This window comes from Acomys russatus, chromosome 20, assembly GCF_903995435.1.
Source record: "Acomys russatus chromosome 20, mAcoRus1.1, whole genome shotgun sequence".
Classification (NCBI taxonomy): Eukaryota; Metazoa; Chordata; class Mammalia; order Rodentia; family Muridae; genus Acomys; species Acomys russatus.
This window is the reverse complement of record NC_067156.1, coordinates 64488203-64512601: the sequence shown is the minus strand read 5'-3', so window position 1 is coordinate 64512601 and position 24399 is coordinate 64488203. Positions and strand designations below refer to the sequence as shown.

Sequence of the window (24399 nt, the reverse complement as noted above, 5' to 3'; positions counted from 1 at the left end):
GCTGCCACTAGATTGAAAGGAAGCAAACTCTCAGTTCTGCCACCTGCACAATGTCATTTCCCAAGGGGCAGCTCCCCCCACCCCCACCCCGTCCCATGCTCTCCAGACCTCTGCTCTCAGAGTGAGAGCCTTTGTGTAAAGTTTGTCTTATAGTCTTGGCCATATGTGCTATTTCTGGATGTCCATCATCCCTTTGCATGCAAAAATGACTGAGGAAAATGCTCAGGCTAGTTTCCTTTTCTTTTTCTTCAATACGATTTCAAAACTTGACAATTCCTAAATTGTCTAGGGTTTTTGCAGAAGCTAAACAGTGATGATCCAGATGACAGTGTTCTCAGTGTCATTTTATTGCTTTTAACATTGTCTGTAACATAAACAGTTGAGTGGCAAAGTAGACCCAGCAGAGGTATGATCAGGCCAACTCTAACGAGATGATGCAGACAGAGACTAATTTAGATTGTAAACATTTGCATGAAAATGGGTACAACTGAAATGACTGGAAATCAGCTTATTCCCGAGTGAGGCCTAAATATTCATCTACTAATCCTGTTTACTGCCTCCATTCCCCAAACACATCATAATTTAAGTAGAGAGGTGTCTGCTTAATCGGCATCTACAGGTACAAAAATGGCTTGTCAGAGATTTTTTCCAAAGCAGCAGTTATTGAATGTAATAAATGCCGATAGCTTAGAATTCCAAGGCATGTTTGGAAGGAGTACTGCTGTGGTCTTGCAGGGGACCAATAATGAGGGTTTGGTTTGGTTTGGTTTGGTTTGGTTTCCTGCCCTCTTTCCATATGATCAGACCTGTTAACAGCCACAAGCTACCCCAATATTGAACTCTAAGGCATTTCTAGATTTGTTTTCCCCTGAAAACTCTGTTTTTTCAATGGAAAAAATAAAGTTAATACATGTTTGTAATTAAAAAGTAATAATAATAGCTGCTAGAAGCAGTGGCTTATATCTATAATCCCAACTCTTAAAAGAATCGCCACTTCCTGTAACCCACCAACCTCTGACCCTTCCTCCAGTAGAGTAATCCCTGGTAACTATTTGCATGAATGTTCTTGTAGGTGACTATAGCCACACTGCGTGCTGTGCTTAGTCTGTCTTAAACAGGCCTGCATATTTTGTTAATAGAGCACACTGCGCATTCCTGTGTGTTCTGATGGACACACCTTGTAATGCTGTTACCATAGAATTTGGCCTCTGTCTTTTTCTACCTTCTAAATACTTTGAAATGCAAGCTCAGAAAAGTGCAAATTTTTTGTTATTCGAGGCATCTTCAGCAAGGATTTCTCATACAAGGATGAAGAGTAGAAGGAGGGTAGCAGGGGAAAAATAAATGATTCACTCTTCAGGTGCCTTCAGATGCATCACCCAGATGTGTAGTGAGACCTCTGAGTCCTCAGCCTGAAGCATGCTGTGATGGGCTTGGATTGTGGTCAGTCTTAGTATGGTCTAATGGACCACGATGGTCCTGGCTTTGGCATTTGGCAACTGGAGATATCCAGCTCTACCTAAGAGCGGGAGGGCTTTATTCATCTTTCCCTTAAGCCCCACAAAAGGGTGTTCTTTTCAGCTGTAAAATTGAGAAAATAGTAATAGCTATGGTCACACCTCACTGAATTGCCATGAAGCCTAAGTGATTAAAGGTGATCTCACTATAGTGATTGAGATTACATTTCTTTATGAAGGGATGCTATCACTCAAGTTGGTTGGCATGGAAAAATTAGTGTCAAGAACGACTGGGAAAACCTAGTTTATGATTGTTGGTCTTAGCAGCGAGCGTATAGCCTACAGATGAAGGAAGCCCCAGTAGACAGCCATTTTCACTTGGATCAGGCACACTTTACCCTCTAGGCTTAGAAGTGGTTTACAGCTGGGGATATAGATAGTGGCCCACAAATCCTTAACCATATCAGGAAAGAGAGATGAGCCTTTACTTACTGGTTCAAATTGCTTCTGAGGAAGTCATGAATTATATTTACTTCCATATCTGTAACAATAATGATAGACAGTTACACATTAGCAAGAATTGCAGAGACTTGCAACACATGGGGTGTGTCCTGGAACTTATCCCAAGTGCCTAACATTAATTCACTCGCCAGATGCTCACCAGGACCTCACAAAGTTCTGTCATTGCCTCGCATTTTAGATTAAGAAAGCTAACTGTGAAAACTCAAGTTTAAAACTATGAACTTAAATGGTAAGTTACATTAAATTGTGTCGAGTAACTGGAAGTGTCAGAGCTGCAAAACTGGGGTTCAACATCACCCACAAGAGATCAAGGGCTACAGCATCCTAATCACATGGTCTATGATGTTTGTGAATCCGGACACTCAGAGCCCTCCAAGTCAACTGTGCAAATCTAATCGGCCATAATCTCTCTCAGCCTATAGCCATCACCATTCTACATTCAGACACGCTTTTAACTTCCACATATGAGAAGATACCATATGTGTAGTCTATATAGTTTGTTGGAATTTCATTCATTTCAGTCTGTGAGAGGTATTCATTTCTTGATCCTGTCAGCCAGTGGTTGACACCTAAGGTGGATCCTGTTCCACCCTACCTATTGCTTTGCTTGTTCTCTTCTCGGCTCCAAGAATGACTTTCCCTCAGCCTCACACTTCCGCATGAGCGGAGTGTCTCCTCCTCCCTTTTCATGCTGATCTTATAACTTAAGAATCTTTACAGCATCTAAAATGAAAAGTGCACAAACCTACAGGACTTGTTTGCACAGTGTTTTCTTCTCAGTTAGTCTTGTCTTCCCAGCCAGGTGAGAAGGGAGCCTCACTAGGGTTGGAATCAAGTGAATTACCAGTCACACTGCATTCAGTGTAGCCTCTGTAAGATGGGCTTCTGGATCCTCAGGCTGATGGATCTCTGATACCTCATATTGCTTCATTAGATCTGTGCCTGGCCTCATATGTAGGCATCCATTCTAGAAAGCCCTTAGTCCTAACCTCATCCTCAAGCTAACCATGGTGAAATTTTCTCTTACAGTCTGTTCAACTGTCTTTCTTTTTGAACTAGAAGGAGGACAAACAATTTCCACTATTTACTCAGATTGCTTTCAGGTTTTATGGTGCTTGCCCTGTTGTTCCTTTCAATTAACTAACAGGTTCTGGTCTTATTGTTTTTCAGGGATGCCAAGTCCCCACTTAAAAGTGGACCAGACGGCAGTACACAGTAAGAGCGAGGGCTCAGTAGCCACCATGATGGCCAGGAAGAAGCCAACTGCTGGGGACAGTGTTGCAATCCCCTCAGCCCCTGTGTTATCTCTCCTCGCTGCATCTGCAGCAACATCGGATGCAGGTGAGTACTTTTCACATACTGAAGACAGACACTTAAAATGTCCTCTAGTCGTGGAGGTAGGGGTGAGTGACATCACATTGTATACATTGTGCGAAACTGTCAAAAATAAAACTAAAAAGTGCAATGCAAACACCCCCATAATAAATGTAATAAGTAATAAAAGTCCACACTGAGCACCGTGATGAATATCTTAATCCCAGCACAAGTAGTGGAGACACAAGGATTGGGAGCTCAAGGTCATGCTCGCCTACTTAGTGAGTTTAAATAAACAACCAAATAAGTAAATAAATAGCAAGAAACAAGATCTGAGAATGTGAGTCAGTGCTAAAGTACCTGCTGATATGCACAAGTCTCATTCATACTATCAAAAAATTAAGTAGACAATTAATTTAAAACAATTGCAGGTTGAGTATCTAATCAGAAATGCTTGTGCCCAGAAGTGATTAAGAATGCACTGTGGGGGCCATTTGCATGTTCAGTCTTTTCAGTAGATAAAAAACTAATTTGCCATTCCTTCTCACCAACTCGTCTTTGTACTGTTGGAACAGTAGATCAGCAGGGCAGGTGCAGTCTCACCAGTTGAAATGTTCATGTGTCAATCAGCAGTCTTAGTAAAGACTATAAACACAACTGGGATCCCAGGTCATGGCTGAGTGTGAAGTGACTGGGCCCTGGACCCACTAAAGTAGGTGTGAAATGTTGCCAACACCTTGTGGTGGTGTCATTAGTTACAAGGAGGACGTGGACTCTCAGAAGAAACCTTTAGCTCTGTCATGGAGCAGATCCGTCTTCACCCTGAACCTAAGAATAAGGTAGCCTCCTGGTCGAAATCAGAGTGTTCTCATGGCATGTGTAAGAAGTTAAAATGTGGAGGGGGAAAAGCAAATAGAAAACCTATAAGGTGCTCTTTTGAGAATACTGTGTAAGGGCCAAATGTGGCATATGTCCATGGCCCTGCAACCATACATCAGAAAAAACAAAGTGAATATATCTATTGAGATCACTTAAGACCCAAGCTTAAAATGAAACTCATCTACATTTCATATATGCCTCATACACTGTTGTTTTATTTTTATCTCACACTCATGTGCTGGGTTTCGGCACCAATTTTATGTTTAATATAAGATGATAGGAAAATAATATATCATATGAGGTTTATAAATGAGCATGAGGAAGAAGGAAAGGTGGGAGGGGTAAGAGAAAGAGAAAGAGAGACAAGAGAGAGAGAGGAAGAGAGGGTGTGTGTGTATGTGTGTGTGTGTCTGCATATATATACATATACATGTTTGTATGTATATTCTATTAAGTCTAGTTAGCATTGCATATATACACAGATATATATCTGTGTGTGTATTTGTGTGCGTGTGTGCATGTGCATTCATGTGTGTGTGTGTGTGTGTGTGTGTGTGTGTATGCCTGTGTGTATGCATGTACATGAATGTACAGTTGCCCTATTTGGGCATGAGCAGTGTAGCAAGGATCCATCCCTGAAGAAAACTGGCTCCTTTGCTCTTCCTCATGCTCTGCCTGCAGCTCTTCAACTAGAGAAGAGGCCTTGCGATCCCTTCCCGTCTTTGCAAGAATGTTGACTGGTTTGGTCCTTGTGCAGGCAGCCATATTATTAAAAGATCTTGAGTGCAACATTCCTGTCAAGCCCAGAAGATGATATTTTGTGGCTGTCCTTCCAGTTTCTGGCTATTACTATCTTTCCACCCCCTCTTCCATGCCATTCCCTGAGCCTTGGCTAGAGGGGTGATGTTATTCGTGTGGTGTTGGATGACCGACACTCTACAGTAATGTGCCCTCTGTGCTTTGGCCAGTTATGGACCACTGCAGTAGACCCCATCCGATCCAGGAAGCAGCTTCTTTGATGAGGGGAGTGAGAGCTTCAGTTGAGTAAGGCTGTAAGCATGAGTATTTCGAAGGCTGACTCTATTTAACCAAATGATAGCAGTAGGTTCTCGTCTACATCCAGCCATGGGTTTTTGGTGAGGTTTACAGTACCTTCTTGAATTCCTTCTACTGAGTGAAGCCTTATATCCAATAAGGCAAATCTTGATTACTCCCAACAAATTAGTGCCAAGACTTCACTGTGGGGCATATCTCACTCAGCTGATCAGTATTGCAGCTTAAAGGACTTGAAACTGGATAGGACTCTTGAAAACATTTTTCTCTTGCTGGCTTACATAACTCCTTTCAGTACTAAAAGAGCTGGCAATCATGGGAGAGACTTCCAGCACAGTACCAGCTTCACATCTCCAAGTCCTGTGACCAAAGTATATGTTGTCTTAAGTATGAGTGTCTTACCGTTCAATTCTGGCAGGCAACCAAGAGAAATGGCAATCTTCTGTATTGTTTGGGGGGCCATATGGACCGCCCTTGATGAGCAACTTGAACCTCACCTGGCACACGGCTTTTTGTTTGATAATATATGAAAGTGGACCCACCGTCACTGGGTGATGGCGGGGAGCGCATTACAGGATTTCATCTTCCCTTATAGCTGAATATAATTCTGTTGTATATATGTGCCACATTTCCACTATCCATTCATCAGCTGAAGGACATTTAGAGTGCTTCCTTTTTTAAAATCTATTGTGAATAAGGAGAACTAAATAACCCAGAACAAATATCTCTGTAGTCTGTGTACTATTTTTAGTGCAGCTATATTTTGGCTGAGACACATCCATGGAGTGTGGGATAGAATGTTCCATTTGCAGTTTCACATTGGTGCTCCAGAGTTTAGAATTCGGAAGTCTGGGGATTTACGGTTTGCAGATTAGGAATATATAACCTGTACCTTGTACCTCTGCCCCCCTTTTACCTTTTCTGTGATGCTGCGGATGGGACCCAGGTACCCATGTTGAGTGGGTGCTTTATCACTAAACTGCATTTCCAGTCCTTATGAGGATTTTTTGAAGATTAAATAAACTGATAGACTAAGAAAGCCTTTCTAGGGATGATCTACCAAATACACAAAGGAGCTCTCTTTTGAGCTAGCCATTAACAGACACTGAGCATCCATAGCGTTCCATCACATATGAGATCTAAGAAAGAAAGATTCACTTAGACTCAGGAAGGAGGTGCTATCAAAGCCTTTTGTGTTTAATCTGGCAAGTCTAACACTAGTCTTGGAGAAGCAACTAAGTGGTAACAATTATTTGTTCTTCATCAAGTTTTAGTAACTAATGATCCTAGAATGATGCTGTGTAAAGGCTCGTTGTCTCAGATGGATAACCAACACAGGGTTCTGTGAAATAAACAATTGGACCTTATTTTCAGAGTAGGGAGCTAAAAATAAAGAGCCCATAGCCCCAGCAGCCGACAGATAATCGGGATCCCCAAACCCATGTTCTCAACCTCCGGGTTTCATGGCCTCCTGTGTTTACTGAGTCCACACCTTCTATCTCACGATTTAACCAGTTCTCCAATAGTCTTAGAGTTCTTGCCATCACCTAAACTTCAGATCTCTGTAGTCCTGCCCTTATTCATCTGCCTTTCCCTGCTTTCTGCTCTACCTCCCACCAGTTCCGAGCCAGCCTCACTTTGGCAAGGTCATGCCTTTGGCCAGAAAAAGTGCTTGGATGTACTGTAATATACCCAGTTTTTCTTGCCGTTTACATTTGCTACATCTCTAAGACCCAGCCTATCACAGCTGCAGCACACATTCTTGATACCCACTGTTTTGGCCTCACTTACCATCTTCCAATAGATCCCCTTCCGTAATGTCTTCCTCTTCTTCTTCAGTTATTCCTTGTCATAAAGTTCTATACATATCACAGATAGAGCCCGTGGCTTTGTTTTGTTTTGTTTTACGGTATTCATAGCATGTGTACTGATGGCGCATGCCATCAATATCTATCAAATAAGCTTATAGGTAAATTTTTAAACACAATGCCTATGCTATGATTAGAAGCCAAGCAAGACTCATCAATAGTCTTCATTCCACACTCAGCGTTTCATTTTATCAGTGTGCTATGAGCCAGGACCTCACCTTGCCTGCACTATTAAGTCCTCCACAGAAGTCACTGGTCATTCTTAGACAATGAGCCCAGCTGAAGTAACAGAAACATTTGCAATGACATTTCTCAAATTGAGTTCAGAGAACCACTAGCTGATGTCTCAAGAGAAGCAGTGCTACAGCCATGAAGTGAGTCCAGGGAGCGCTGCCTCCCTTCCTTGCTCTTTTTCAGTTTTTAATTGATCCATGAATGTTGTCAGGTTTGAAAAGGAAGAGACATAAAACTCCACAGGTTAAACTAACCACACAACATATTTTCCTGGGGTGAACTCTTAGCCTGTCTTGGAAACAGCACTCACCCAAGTCATTGGGGGAAATCTTAAGACACAGAATGAGACCCTCTCTCCGATTTAATTATGAGCTTTCAGATTTTCATATATGCACTGTGGAATGAGACGTTTTGCATGGGTGTGGCAGATCAACGGTATCATCAAAAGAAATCAGGGTGAGGACAGCCTTGATGGACCAGTTGCAGCTCTGTGGGAGGGCATCCAGGCAGAGGCAGCTGCTTGTAGTACCATGACTGGGAATCAGGGAGGGAATAACTTGACTACAGCAAAAGATTTTGGATGTGGTCTGCACTATTCACCTTGAAAATGCTATTCAAGCTTACTGCTTATGCACTGAGACCTCCCTTTATGGATTGAAGAAATCTGCCTGCTTTTTTTATTCTTTTTTTTTTTTACCTTTGCTTGCCAAGCACAGATATTTCCCAGAGGCCAAAGACAGGTGGTCCACAAATCCCCCTGCACTCTTTCATTCAGTGGGAAAGACAGTGCTGTTGGGATCACATGCTTATATGGGCTTCCCCCCTCTGCTTGCATCCAGCAGGTAATTTACAAGTATGCCAAGCGGTCAGTAAAGCAGGTGGGTATTAGCACCCTGAGTAATCAGAGCTAAGCCAAAACTCTCCTGTGTCAAGATGCAGGAACAGGCCATTTCATTTTGGCAGTATGAAAATGAGACTCTCATGAGAACTGCACCGATTTGGTTGATTTCCGGTCTCAGGCTGCAAAGCAGATCTTTTTCAGGGAAACAAGCCAGAGATCTCCCCCAGGTGCTAGAAGCCAGACCTTCATGAGATTCCACTCTCCACAGACAAATGGCTTCCTACAAACCTGGGGGATTTGGGAACACACAGGTGGGCTCATGTCCAACACTCTGCCTCATTCCATATGTGGAGAGATGCATGTATCCTGAGATTTAGAGATACGCCTGAGGTCATAGAGTTGGATTTGAGTCTGATTTCTTGTCTACGGCCTGATTTTTATTGGGCCTCCACCTCTCTCATGGTCAATGGCTGCTTTATCTCTTAGCTATGATCCTCTGCTTGTTTGGAGGGTGGTTAGGTAGACCTCACCATTGGCTGGGAGCGATCTCCCTAACTCCAACTAAGCACAGGGCAGGCTGTTAAGAGCTTCTGAGTTTGGTTTTGTTTAATTGCATGCTTGTGTGGTAGCCTTGCTTACTTGGCATGAAACGGGTCACTTGAGTCTTCTTTCACCTCTTACTGTAAGCAATGTACCTCATGCTTGGTAAAGAAATCAGCTTTTTGATAACTTGTCTCCTGGTAAGTTATCATTTTTACAGGATGGTTTGAGGAACCAGACTGTTTTCGTTTAAAACAAAAAAGGGCAAATAAATAAATAAAAACTAACAACACTCTTCTCATTCTGTGACTATTTCATACATGTATACAATATATTTGGAGGATATCCAATCACCACCACCACCACCCTCCAGCTACCCCCAGGACCACTTAATGCATCTCTCCAAATCCCTGTAAAAGAAGCTTTGCTGATCAAGGTTCTGAGCAGCACGGATCTGTGTGCATAAAAATGAATGCAAAATTATTTTAAGAATGTGCCTAAGGAAAAGAAGTCAGACATTGGAAGGACTCAAGTAACTAGTCCTTTCTCTTCAAAATACAGAATGCTCATCTGTCTATTAATACTTGAACACATAGAGTAAATGCTCACTAAAAAATCTGAGTCTAATAATTGCTTGAAAGGCCGGAGGTATATGCTATTCTTGTGCTGAACATGGTAAATAGACTTCTGAGACACACTGGATACTAAAACCAGTGTTCATAAATATTAGTCAAATAATTGGCTTGGAGTCAAAACAGTGCTTTTTCACACATGTGATCTTTAGCTGTTGTAAGAATGTTTCCCACCATATTTTATGTACAAGCATTACAGAGAAGATTATAAATCAGAGTTTGACAGTGTATGTTCTCCAGCCAAAGTGCGTGAGCAGGTGGACATGCACATGTCAAAGGAAACTCCCCAATAGTTTTATTGAAGGCAAATTTTTAGTTTCATGGAGGGTAAGACACACGCTGATGGCAATGTTATTGATTGGTAGGATGGGCAGTGGAGGAGATGCCAAAGGGAGTAGCCATCATGAGCTCTTAAGGGAGGAGAAGGGAGGGAGGATGGTGGCACAGCCACAGTGTTCTAGTGGGCCCTGCCTGCGTGATCACACTGCTCAATAACTATTGATCTGCTGTGGGGAAGGAAGTCCAATTCATGGGGAAGCTGCATCGTTATTGGGAGACATTAGGGCTAATGCACTGAAGGCTTCAATAAGATTTGTTCAAAGTGATGCATAATTTGAAACAACTTCTATTACACTTCCCCAATAATGATTTAATAAGCATATTAGGTAATCTATACTTGAGTAAGTCAGGCTAATTTTTCTTGTCTCTGCATATTGACATAAATTCTCAGGGAGGTCATTTAGTGGACAGAGAAGTCATGATTCCCCGCTAGAAGCACGGGCTTTGTTTTTCTTCCATCATATTTAGGGTGAGGCCACATTCCAAATCATAGTGAGAAAAATCACAAAAGTGCGATTCTTATAGTTCTATACCACAAAGTTGGGGGTAGAATGAGGAGAATGAAGTACATACTACTGCTTCTGTTTCTGACTGACTCTTCCTGCACACAGAAAGACAAATGGGGGCTGGGGAGATACATACTCAAAAAGACACACACATAAGACAAACACAGAGAGACACACAAAGACACACAGGCAGAAAGGACTCAGAGAAAGACACAAACACACAGAGAGACATACTTCAGACACATATACAAAGAGTCACACACACACACAAGAGAGAGAAAGAGAAAGAGAGAGAGATTGGCTGACTCATCCTAGGTTCAAGGAGGATATCAGCCTCCCAGTCTCATGTCATGGTGTAGCTGCGAATGCTGAGTGAAATAAACTGCACTTCTCTGTACCTATCTGTTCTGTAACAAAGCTAATCCATTACTCTCTTAAGCTATATACTGTGCCGTGTTCAACAATACCATAGCCCATGATTGTGGGCACGGACACTTAAATCTCACAAGACACCTTTTAGGTGCCCTGCTAGTCACTGTGGGGAAAGCCAGCATGACTGTGCATGCCTGTAACCCCAGTATTAGGTAACTGCAATAAGTGGAACTCAAGAGATCACTGGTTGGCAACCTAGCGGAAAGGCCAAGCTTCTGGTTCAGTGAGCCCATGTCTCAAGGCAATAAGTCATAGAGAAAGATGCCTAGTGTTGTTTCCACATGCACTTACAAGCTGCAACACACACACACACACACACACACACACACACACACACACACACACACAGAGACGAGTCTTATGCAGTATTTTAAAAATGTGCTTTTCCGAAGACTAGGAGGAGGAACGCAATGCATAAATATCTTCCTTCACTCAGAAGTTATCACTAGGCACTCTGTGAATGACTGAACGCCACCTTGACCTATGCTGTACTTTAATTTACACTGTGGCTGCAGCATGGGTTTTCCTACACATTTATAATTCCATATTTAGATTTCACATCATTCAATGTGTACTAGACAGTCTATGAGCCTCCCAAAGCCTTGCAATGCAGGAGATAAAAACAAGAGAGTTAGAGGCTCAGTGCAATGCTACTGTGCAGTTTGCTGACACAGTATGGGACGAAGACCCTGTGCAGTGCTGGCGCATAATAGATACTCGATAAATATGTCTGGCTTAATATAGCTAATTATTTTCTCTCCAAAACTGAGATATTTGAGAAAAAAGATGGAAGGTTTAATGACAGGTTTGAAAATACGCTATCTCGAAGAAGTTAAACTCAATTTATCTTTGAATGCATCATGCAGATAACGCTCCAACCACTTCATGCCTCAGTCAGACTCTCTTAAAAATAGAGTAATGATAATAATACATTTTATCTTATTCCCAGTGATAGTATCGTTCACGCCTCCATTGAAGCCCAGTGGGAGGTTTGGCTGTGAGGCATGAGACACAGGGGGAGTCAGGTGTGATTATTGTAATGAGGACTCCACACTCAGAGAATGTGGAAGGGAAAACCTCCCAGACGTGAAGTGATTTCTATTAAGATACTCGTATCAAATATTCAAGCTCTTCTTTCTAAATGAGAGAGAAGGGAAGGAGACTCTTCCAGGGACAGATTATATACAGGGAAGAAGGAAGGGGCACAAATATTTTATGACCAGTGTTGAGATGAAAGTGTGATCCCTGCCTTGTTCACTGGCTTTTTCTATTTCCAGAAGTCTAATTAGATTGTTAGTTTAATGGTGGTGAGATAATTTAGTGGCAACTGAAAGCAACTATGTTAATGAGAAGGGGCATAGCACTTTGGGTTTCCTGTAATTAATGGAGAGGTTTTTAAAAAGAAACTCGGTTCCTGTGAAGTTGGGATAGTGTGTCCAGCTGTTGAGAGAGGGGCAAAGTCTTTCCAGCTCCTTGCTGCAGAGATGGCCCCAGGCAATGTGGAAGGAACCTGTAATGACGGTCATTAAGAATGATCTTGAGTGGTCCAGGCATGCTGTAGGCAGCTGAAGAAAGCAGAGATAGAGGCAGACGGAGTGGAGAGAGGGAGGGTAGAGTAAGGGCTGTGAGACTGAGTGAATGCATGGCTTCTCTATGTACCCTCCATCTCCTGCTGCCATGATCCAGCATGTTTTCCCCAAGGACCTGCTTCTCCAGGTGCTTGCCCTAGGAAAGACCAGATCGGACTGAGTTGGACTAGAGCAGCAAGGACTTCTGCCCACTACTTCATAATATAAGTTATAAAATGAAGTATAGAGAGGTTAGAGACGTTACCTCATTGGGAAACTGGCATCTGTCACCACAATAAGGTGGGGTAGAAACTGCATTTTTAAGTCAAGGAAGAGATTACTATGGAACCCTCAATACAATACCACAGCCCTTTTCCATTCTCCTTATAGAGGTTAGGGAGACTAACCGACACCTCAAGTCTCAAGTTTCCTCATCAGTAAAATGAAAGCAAAACAATCTCTTTTCTTATGTATCAAGAAAGAACTGAAGAAACAAATAAAAATATTCATCAGTGCCTGGGGAGATGGTCCTGTTAGTAAAGTGCTAACTGAGTAAGTGTGAAGGACTGAGAGAGATAACCAATAGCCACATTTAACAACAACACCAAAGGCATAGTGGCACTCACGCAAAAGGACAGCACTGGCGAAGTGGAGACCTGGGACTCATGAGTCAGCTAACCTAACCCCCTCAGATAGTTTGAAGCCAAGGTTGGCAGCAGTGCCTACACAGACATGTGCACACACTTGAATGTATGCCTCCACGCATGTGTATGCCCACACATACAAACGTGCTGGCATGCATACACTCATAAATCACATATTCAACATTTAATATTTATGTATTGACACCTTACACATCTAAAATGAAGTCATGTCCTCCCATGATTTTATCTTGCCATGTCATGATTTCATCATATGCAACACAGACCATCCTTTAGAAGACTATTCTATCCTTACTTCACCTTCCAAGTATCCTTACCCCAGGCCACACTTGCTACAGCAACCTCACCCTGGTCACACATCCCTAAGTATATAAATATTCAAATATTTGTTACAAAATCATCAGTCTGTTAGACAGCTTCTGCAGTAAACCCAACCCTACGAATGACAGAATCAAACACAAGGTCATCTCTGTCTCCTAAGAAGCTTGAACACTATTGGGGGCAGATCTATCTGACTTGAAGTCATGAGAGGATGGGTAAAAGTTTAAATGAATACAGTGCCTGGAAGGCCGAGATACTACCTACCAGCTCTTGTCAGCTGCTATGGACATGAACTATTGACACAACTGCAGATTTTCACCTGTGGCAGCTGGGGCATTCTTTCCAGAGGCTGTAACTCGGGCGAAGCCCGATTCTAGATTCCACTGCAGAAAAGAGTTTTAGGGTAATTCAGTATGGAGCAGGTGTGGATTCTATTAAGAGGAAATTTTTGACCTAGAATTAAGCCCGGGATTTAGCAGAAGGAGGTACTCTGAGACAGGAGAAGATACGCCCATGAGTGTAGATGTGGCTTTTTCAAGCAAGTCAAATTACTTGTCTTCCCAGTAGCCATTCAGGTATGTGATTTGGTGGGGGGCAGGGGAGGTTCTGAAGTCATACCTTCAAAGAACTGCTAAGGAATGTGGATGTCATCATATGATAATTGGTGAGGAACATTGGATAGGGTCATAGCTGCTGAGAGACCCCAGATCACTAGGACTTAGAATGCTTCCATTTTAAACAAAGGTTGATGGTCCTGTTTGTGACGTGCAAGAAAGCATCTGGGAAAGGGGTAGAAAAATGCTGAAAATGATGTGTGCTCAAGCCCTGAGCATGGGTTCCTGTCATCGTAACATTCTGAGTTGAAAAGGCCTGTACAGAAAAGGAATTGTGTCTCTGCGGCAGCACACACAACAGATGTTGCTAATTGTGCCTGTGTTTGTGACTCAGCTGGCAAGAGACTTCAGCTAGACTTTGGATTGGGGGGCCCCTTTCCTTTAGTGGTCCCCTTTAATTTCCTTGTCACTCCATCCTGCCTAACTGTCACTCCACACTTGGCCAGTCACTCACTTTTAGTTTAGTGATCCGAGTGGAGTCCTGAGTACAAGAAGAGGAGTTAGAGAGAGCTGAGAGTCCAGAGGCACCAGGGCTAGTTTGCAGCGTTTCTCAGATACCTCGGTTTCCATCTCCTTGAGCATCAGTCTTGCCTTCTGTCTGAGTATGTAGAAATGTCAGGGCATGAGGGTGAAGGATAAATTTGGTCCCCAAATACGAAGCGATTCGAACTACAGAACAAGACACACAGCTCATTCTGCGGTGATGAAAACAGAGGGGCAGCTGTGGGGTGGCCATTTCAGCCTTAGCTGGAGTCTCTTAGCTGTAATTAGGAACTGCTAGGGTTTTGAAACTCATGTTCTCTGGCATCTTTGTACTAAAAGTCTTATCTGGTAGCAAGTGGGTGGAAGACGATACATTTAAGGCACGAGGTGGAGGCTGTTTTCTGGAGTTGACCATGTCCTCCGTCCCTAAACACCACTTTCCTTTCCAATCCTAACCAGTTTCCAGCAGTTGACTATGACTGTTCCTTAGCTAAACTGAGATGGCATCAAATTGGCTTCTAAACATCTGTATTAACATCCTCAGACAAGTGCCACTCTCAGCCCTTATCAGAGAAAGCTTCTTTCTCCTTGCAAAGAGCAGCTATGAATGCAGACTCCTGGCTATAAGGTACTGAGAGGAAGGGATAGTTATATGCTCAGCCATAAACAGGACATTTATACCATCACCTGTAAAGCTCAGGGAATGTCACAGGGGAAGTTGTAAAAGAAATGTAAACTCTGGGGGATAAGGGTAACAGCTACAAAGTGTCTTCTTCTGCATGTACCAAAAGCATTGCAATCATGAACTCAGCATCAGCTCTGGCTCTTCATAAGACTGAACCTGTCAGTAGCCATATATTGAGAGAGTCTTCTTGGGGAGGACTCACGGAGCTGAACTATTGACTACTGATAGACTGGGGAAGAGTGAACAGTTATCCTCAGGTATGTTCTCACTAGGCAGCCCACTAGGCTCCACTGCAAAGTTACAACCCCATGGTCACTTCGAAAGCTCTGGTTAAAGTCAATGGGTCATAAAACAGGACAATAAAGACATGAACAGAGGGCAATAGACTCACAGGGAGAAGGGGAGCTGGAGCAATGCTAGCTGTGTGGTGATAGGCACCCAGACGGCAGAGGCAGGTCCTTGACAGCAGTGAGAGGATGCTAAGAGAACGTAGGGGTGGGAGTAACCCAAATTCATGTGTTCTTGTGAAATTACAAACAATAAATAAAATTTCAAAAATAATTTAAAACTTGCATGTATATATACGCATGCATAAATACATAAAAATATCTTGAGTTTCCCATCTGAAATGCTTGGAAAAAGAAGTGTTTGGAGTTTGGATTTCTATCAATACCAATGTATATCTATTAACTTGTTCTCTATAGGGAAACCACGAAGGTATATAAAGTGAATCAAAACAGTACGCAGAATTACTTCATGCACAGGAAATGCTGTGTGGCTTGCAGTGGTATTTTTGATAATTTAATAACGGAATTTGGGGTTAGAAGAGGCCTTTGACAGCATAAGTTGGGAGTAGTGGCACAGCACTGTCAATAGTGGAAGTTGACAGGGAAATTCAGACTCTCATGGTTTCTCAGTTCTTGTCTTCTCCTCTCAAGGGAAGATATTATACAAGGCTGTGAGATAGCAGAGCTAGCTGGGTTTGGTGGCATACACACTCAGGAGCAGAGGCAGAGGGATCACTGGAAATCGAAGGCTGGCCTACTACACAGTGAGTGTCAGGACAGCCAGGGTTACACAATGAGGCCCTGACTCAAAATGAAGAAGGAAGGAAGGAAGGAAGGAAGGAAGGAAGGAAGGAAGGAAGGAAGGAAGGAAGGAGCTGTCTGAATTGTTGAGTCCATGACTCATTAAGTATGAGCTCTCCTTGGGAAAGTGGCTGACCCTGAGAGGTCTTAAGTTCCATCTCTGCAGGAGGGCTGCTGAAGTCCTCCAGCAGCCGCTGGCATGTATGAAGTATCAATACCTAGCTTTTTCCAAAACTTTAGTGCCCCCCTTCTCCCCTTGGTTCATTCAAAGGCAAGAAGAATGCATCCTTGTATAATCTGAGGTACAGCGAATCAGATACATAGTCATTGAGCATGAGTGGCGACCACTGGCATTTCCACTAGCAAAGAGAAAGCCTCATCTCCCCTCTCCCCCTGCAGTCAGGCCAGAGACCTAATTTTCAATCTGTTCTTCTAATGATTATTGGAATGAAGCCTGGGAGTCTGGCTTATGAAGTCTCCTTTTGAAGGGGGGAGTCCCAAGAAAAACTCAGCTCTTTCCCATTTCTCATGAGATTTTTTTAACCTGTTAAAGAAGCACCCTCCCTGAGGATTCCATTCCCAAATATCTCTATGCCAAAAGACACCAGATGGCCTTTATGACACTTAGAAAAAAAGAGTGTGTGCTTGCAATGGGCAGCTTCAAAGACAGAGAAGGCACTAATGGAGAGAAATGAAACTGCGTCATGGTCTCAGCAAAGCATGTGCACACTACATGGGCTGGGTCCATGATGGTCTCAGCATAGCATGTACACACTGCATGGGCTGAATCCATGATGGTCTCAGCAAAGTACGTGTAAACTATGTGGGCTGCATCCAGAATTTTCCCCAGAGAGATGACCGAACCAGAACAAAAGAGGAGCCCACTATTGTTTACCATTTCAGCGGGGGAGCCAGATTCACTCCCCCAAGTGATGTTGCCAGGAGCTTGGCATCAGTTCCATTGCTCAAAACCATTCTTACAGGAGATGCTGTCCCATCATGCCAGAAGATATTTGCCAAAGACTTTCTTTGAAAGCTACTTTTGTTAGTACCTAGGATCCCACAGTCCTGGTATTTTTCTCATGCAAGTTGCCAGAGCTAAGTGCTTTGGGTTTTACATATGGAAAGACCGTTTTGGTGTGTAATTAATAGGAAGCAGACTTGAGGAGCTGGTGATCCGGGCCCTTATTTATACAAGAGCATATGTCGCTGTTTTGTTTATGACTCACACTCCTGCTCTGTGCATTGTAACTTGAGTTTGCTTACACTAACTTTTCCTAGAATCCAAGCCTTATGGCTTAGTAGCCAATAACTTATAGTCTCTAACCGAAAGAGGTGAATGAGCTTTTTCTTCTCAAAATGTCAAGAACCTGAAATTAGTGAAAACATATATGCTGCGTTAAGTCTGTCTGAGCTCATGGGTGTGAGGGGCAGATCTGTAAGTCCCCCTCTCCCCCCTCCAACAGACTAAGGGGTATAGTTTTCAGATCATGAATGTATGTCAACTAATTAGGACTTAATGAAACGTTATAACTTTTGTCAGTTAATAAGAAACTGTCCGTGGCAGAAGCTATGTGTGTGCAGGAGCAATAAAAATGTATGGAAAATTTTGGTATAGCTTTCTGTTTTCTGAAACCTAAAACTGTTCTTTGAACATCTATTTTTTTAAGGTTCCAATCCCCTGCCTGCCTGCCTCCTTCTCCTTCCCCATGTCCCTTCCTCTGTCCCCTCACTTCCCACCCTTGTGTATAAACTTTGAGATATGCATTTTTGAGTGCTTTTTATGGGTAACTTCTTGATACTTATACTTAACATGAAGACTTAATTCTTATCAATCTGTAGCTTTATTAAACAGTCAAGGTGGTTTCTTAGTGACTTGTAATGTGCCCCAAACTTTTTCTGTTACTGAACCCCATTTCTGGATGTCTGTCTATATTCCATAGGACTTGTGGTCTCAGGCCTGAGACTCTAACCTTAATGAGCCTCTTCGGGTGACAAGCCACTGAGAAATGTGAGGCTCCCCTTTAAAACATGCTGGTTCTGGTCTCTCTCCAAACAGCCCTTCATTTCCTATGTACAGAGTCTACAAAGTAGATGATAAGTTCTGGGTTGTTGGGGTGTCAGTTCAAGGGAGTCAGCTGAGTCCCATGTTAGTCATGGGGAGAAAGAAAGATAAAAAAGTTAGTGCCTGGCTCAGTGCCTGGCTCAACGTGGGGCTCCTTCAATATTTGTTCTGAGCATGGAAGAGAAAAGCTAACACGTGGTCCTGGTTCAATAGGAAGACATAGTCTAAGAGCAAGGATAAATATCGATTAACTCTACAGTGCAAATACAAGGCAGATTGTGTGCCACTATTAGAGAGAGGCCAGCAATGCAGGAGAAGCAGAAAGGTCAACATTTAAATGGAAGGCTAGGGGCATCGTTCAGAAAGAGGACTTACTGAGATTTTAAAGACTGGGTGGGATGCACTAAGATGTAGGATATTGATTTAAAAAAGCAATAAAAGTTTTTAAGAAGCCTTAATATTCAATTAAAAATGATTTCCAGGGGAGATTTGTAAGCACTGGAATCAAAACAAGTATTAGTTGGTTCTGTGTCTTTTTTCCTCACTATAGTAGGAAAAGTTGGCATTGGATATAAGAGCAGTAAAAAAACTTTTCTTCCTATCTACCACTTGAGGCAGGATTCTCTCTGACACTTGAAGAAATAATAGAGTTGGACACACACCTGTAGGCCATGCAAAGTTATTGTTTCTAGGCTTCATCCATCATCTGCTAAGCAGACAGATGCAGCAGTGGGGGGAATCGAAAGCAATGGCCATAATTGCTTCTTGTTGTTATGAAGACTGCAGAGGTATTTTATTGTATGGATTGATATTTTAGTAAAAACAGCGTGCATTCGAGTTGAGTCAAGCCCACAAGAGTTAAAAAGGCAGTCTTTAACTTTTGACATTATTCAACCCTTTGGAAAAAGAAATGCCTCAAAGTCTGGCGGGGGTGGAAATGAAGATTAATGTGGTTCAAAACTCAGATGATCAGGGCCAATACAGTTGAACGTTGCAAATTTCAATAAAAGGTTTGCAGACATGCTCAGGAACATTTCTACACAGCAGTGTTCATGTTTGGAGGCAACGTGTGTTAAACCATTTTAGGGAGCTGTTGGGCTTTCATTTTCTATGAGCCAATACTATGGGTGCTATTGAACATGTGCAATTTTTAAGTGTAGCCTTCATTAATGTAAGTGTTGTACTTTTTGATTACATAAATTAATCCACTCAAGTCTTTGGTACTAAACACTTCACATATGCAAAATTGGTTTAATTTTGGGTGCTAATTTGAGAGGCGCTTGAGCAGATCTCTAAATCTCCAAAGGAGAGTCATCAAAATAGAACGTAGTCTAGAATTCATCTTGTAGAAAATGTGGACGAAGTATTTGAGGATGTCACATCTAGCACAGAAACAATCTGGTAACACGAACTCTTTTAATATCAGGATTCAGAAGTAACAATCTCTCGAAGAGAATAAGACTTTATCAAAAGCCAGGGGACTGTGGGTTGACGAGTGAAGGCTGGAAGCATCATTGCTCCGAATTCCAGATCAACATCTACTGGGTTGCCAGCAATAGACCTGAGTAAACATAAATGAGGCATTTCTTTTCAAGCTAGTAAGAAAGCAAGAGCTGTATTTCCATGTAGTTTCTGTAATTCATGACCAGTGGGCATGGTCAGCATGAATTTTCTTCACCTCAGCACACACATTTAAGACATAGAAATACTCCTAAAGTCATAGTGGCACATTTTTTGTCTACCTTGTATCTTTTTTTTCCCCCTCACAATTCAAAAGAGAAAAACTCACAGTCAGGTAAGAAGATGCATGTAAAATGTTATATCCTATAAAACATCATCTTTATGGTTCTAGATAATGCTATATCACACTTGAGAGAGAGGAAACACAAAGCCCTTTGGCAGAGTGTGCCTAACCCTTGCTCAGCTGGCAAGCTATGGCACCTAACTGCTGTAACTCAAACTTTTTTTTTTCATCAACTCCGTTTCCACGCAGCTTCCTCAGTTCTCTAGTCCAGACACGTTTGTCTTTGTTTCTGTTCAGTGCTGGGAACTGAATCTAGGATCCATCACACCTGTGACATATTATAGACTCTTGACTCTTTCTGTGCCCAAGAAATTTTTACACAACTCCTGCTTTATATGTGTGCATATATTTGCAGAATATAAATCAGAAAGAAGCATTTTTATTTAATTAATTTATTCAGATTACATCTCAATTGTTATCCCATCCCTTGTATCCTCCCATTCCTCCCTCCCTCCTGCTTTCACCCTATTCCCCTCCCCTACATCTGTGACTGAAGGAGACCTCCTCTATATGGTCATAGGCTATCAAGTCTCATCTTGGTAACCTGCTTATCCTTCCTCCAAGTGCCACCGTGCCTCCCCATCAAGGGGACGTGATAAAATATGGGGCACCAGAGTTCATGTCAGAGTCAGTCTCTGCTCTCCACTCAACTGTGGCTAGATCTCAGTAGGGGTTTGATGTTTACTGCATGTATTGTCCTTGGTTGGTACAATAGTTTGAGCAGAACCCCTGGGCCCAGATCCACCTGTCATAATGTTCTTCTTGTAGATTTCTAAGACCCTCTGGATCCTTCTATTTCCCCCATTCTCCCATACTTTTCTCACCTAGAGTCCCAATAGAATGTCCTCTCATCCTTCCCAATTTCCTGGTAAGTGAGATCTTTCATGGGACATGCCCCTTGGGCTAGTGTCCAATTATAAGTGAGTATATACCATTTGAGTCTTTCTGCTTCTGGGTTAACTCACTCACTATGATCATTTCCAGTTCCATCCATTTGTCCACAATTTTCAGGATTTCCTTGTTTTTAATAGCTGAGTAGTATTCCATAGTGTATATGTACCACAGCTTCTTTATCCATTCTTCTACTGAGGGACACTTAGGCTGTTTCCGTGTTCTGCCTATTATGAATAAGGCTGCTATGAACATGGTTGAGCATATGTCCTTGTTGTGTGCTGGAGCATCTTCTGGGTATATTCCAAAGAGTGGAATAGCTGGATCTTGAGGAATCCCTATTCCCAGTTTTCTGAGATAATGCCAGATAGATTTCCAAAGTGGTTGGACAAGTTTGCATTCCCATCAGCAATGAAGGTGTGTTCCCCTTTCTCTACATCCTCACCAGCATGTGCTGTCACTTGAGTTTTTGATCCTAGCCATTCTGATGGGAGTAAGATGGAATCTCAGTGTCATTGTAATTTACATTTCTCTGATGACTATAGACATTGAGCACTTCTTTAAGTGTTTCTCAGCCATTCTATATTCCTCTGTTGAGAATTATCTGTTTAGTTCTGAGCCCCATTTCTTAATTGAGTTATTGGGTTTGGTGGTGTTTAGTTTCTTGAGTTCTTTATATAATTTGGATATTAGACCTTTTTCAGATGTAGGGTTGGTGAAGATCTTTTCCCAGTCTGTTTCTTTGTTCTGTTGACAGTGTCTCCTGCCCCACAGAAGCTTCTTAGCCTCAAATGGTCCCATTTATTAATTGTTGACATTAGGCCTGAGCTGTTGGAGTTCTATTCAGAAAGTTGTCTTCTGTGCCAATATGTTCCAAACTCTTCCTCACTTTATTTTCTAACTAATTTAGTGTCTCTGATTTTATGTTGAGGTCTTTAATCCATTTAGACTTGACTTTTGTACAGATCTAATTGGATTTTTCTACAAGTAGACATCCAGTTAGACCAGCACCATTTGTTAAAGATGCTATCCTTTTTCCATTGAATAGATTTGGCTTCTTTGTCAAAAATCAAGTGACTATATGTGTGTAGATTCATATCTGGGTCTTCAATTCGATTCCACTGATCAACCAGCCTGTTGCTGTGCCAGTACTATGCTGTTTTAATTACTGCTGCTTTATAATATAGCTTGAGATCAGGTATGGAGATTCCTCCAGAGGAGCTTTTATTGTACAGAATTGTTTTAGCTACTCTGGGTTTTTTGTTTTTCCACATGAAGTTGAGAACTAATTTTTCAATATCTTTAAAAAATGTGTAGGTATTTTGATAGGGATTGCATTGAATCTGTAAATTGCTTTTGTTAAGATGGCCATTTTTACTATGTTAATTCTCCTGATCCATGGACAAGGGGGATCTTTCCATCTTCTGATATCAGCTTCAATCTATTTCTTCAGATATTTGAAGTAAAAACATTCAATAAAATACTCACAAAACAAATACAAGAACACATCAAAGATATCATTCACCATGACCAGGTAGGCTTCATTCCAGGAATGCAGGGATGGTTTAATATATGGAAATCCATCAATGTAATCCACCATAGAAACAAACTGAAAGTAAAAAACCACATGATCATCTCCTTAGATGCAGAAAAAGCATTTGGTAAAATCCAACACCCATTCATGTTTAAAGATTTGGGGAGATCAGGGTTACAAGGCACATAATACTTCAACATAATAAAGGCTATATATAGCAAGCCAATAGCCAAAATCAAATTAAATGGAAAGATACTTAAGGAAATTCCTCTAAAATCGGGAACAAGGCAAGGCTGCCCACTCTCTCCATATCTCTTCAATATAGTACAAGGGGATCCAAGAGGGAAAAGAGGAAGTCAAATTATCCCTATTTGCAGATGATATGATAGTGTACAAAAGTGACCCCCAAAATTCCACCAAAGGACTCCTACAGCTGATAAACACCTTCAGCAAAATGGCTAGATACAAAATTAACTTTAAAAAGTCAGTAGCCTTCCTATATACAAAGGACAATCATGCAGAGGAATAAAATAGGGAAACTACACCCTTCACGATAGCCTCAAGCAATGTAAAATATCTAGGAGTAACTCTAACCAAGCAAGTAAAGGACTTGTTCGAGAGAAATGTATTTTAAAACAGTTCTTTTATGTCATAATTTATGATTTACTCAAGACAATGGCAAGTTTACATATACTAAAAAGGTAGGTGTCCTAGTTTGTTTTTACATACTTGATGCCTTCAGTGCAGACCAACGTCAATATTTCCCACTGTTAATCAATGTTTTTGTTTCATGATCATCAGTGCTAAAAGCACTGATATAGATAGATAGATAGATGATAGATAGATAGATAGATAGATAGATAGATAATGTGAAATGATGGAGGTCTGTTTTAGAGTAACTGGCAAGTCTGTCCTAATCCCAAGGCAAAATTCATTGAATGATTTTTTTTTTATGACACCCAAGCCAGCAACTGAAAAGCAAATTTTGAAATCAAGCCTTCTAACATTTATAATATATAATACAGAATAAATACAAAAATATACTGATCTGATACAAGCTACCCAAGAATGGTGATAAAGAAATATTAAAATTCTTCATTTTTTTTCTAACTATATTATAGTGCTTCTGTGGATGCAGAAGACTTTTAATGTACAGTATAAGCCAATGCTATTCATGGTACACAGCAATCTCAACCTGAGGCCAGGTGTTTCAGAAAGCACTTCTTCATTTTGTATGCTGTGACGTCCTGTGCAAGACAAAGCACACATGTGGTGAGTTTAGAACCAAGGCTGCAGGGACACCCATCGTGAAACACACCAATTGTGCCAAATGACGTACTACTCACTCACTTGAGTTTAATTATTTTTGTTGCTGAGTGTTTAGAAACCTTCTAGTGTTGACATCCTGATGACTACATCTCGTCCTCCCTTTTCCTCCCTCCAAACTCTCCCATATGCCCCTCTCACCCTTCTCCACAGCCCCATGTTCAGATATAAGGCCACAGATTGAAGTCTCAGGTGGCAGTTTGAGAAGTTGGAGTCTAGTCAGGGTTGTGGGTTTGATCCACATTACAACAAGCAAAAGCCAATGTTTACTGAAATAGTGTGAGGTTTAGTGGCCCTCTGCTTTTCCTCAGTTTACAATTGCTATTTATTCCAATTCGCTGCTATACAAAAGCCCAGGCAGCAACTCCAGACTCTAGGTTTTGTTGTTGTTGTTTTGGTTTTTCAGAAAAGATCTGTTGTCAATGCATGGTAGACAATCTGGGATGCATCCCACAGAGTTCTCCTGAACATTCCTGGGAGCTGTAGGCATCTTGTGCTCACTCTTTGATCTTTAGGCTCTTACCCTTCATCCAACTTTTTCAGACCAATCAAAATCCTGCCTTTTTTTTTTTTTTTTTAGAGCATCCATAGCTGGATTCTTGGTAGGTTTGGAATTTCTCTCAATTGCATCACTGATGCCTTATTTGCTCAAAGCCACAGGTGATTTTCCAACCTATAAACTACTCTGTGCTTGGCCTTGTATCACCATGCTTGATGAAGTCATGTATATTGAAGCCCTAG

The 24399-nt window shown here is 41.7% G+C and overlaps 1 protein-coding gene across 2 annotated transcripts in view; it reads left to right on the top strand.

The window, feature by feature from the left end:
* Setbp1 (SET binding protein 1) overlaps positions 1–24399 on the top strand; it is a 359262-nt gene that overhangs the window by 324693 nt on the left and 10170 nt on the right. For both annotated transcript variants that reach the window (XM_051163710.1, XM_051163711.1), the window contains exon 5: positions 3150–3320. In XM_051163710.1, the coding sequence (XP_051019667.1) occupies positions 3150–3320 (171 nt within the window). The remainder of the gene's footprint in view (positions 1–3149; positions 3321–24399) is intronic.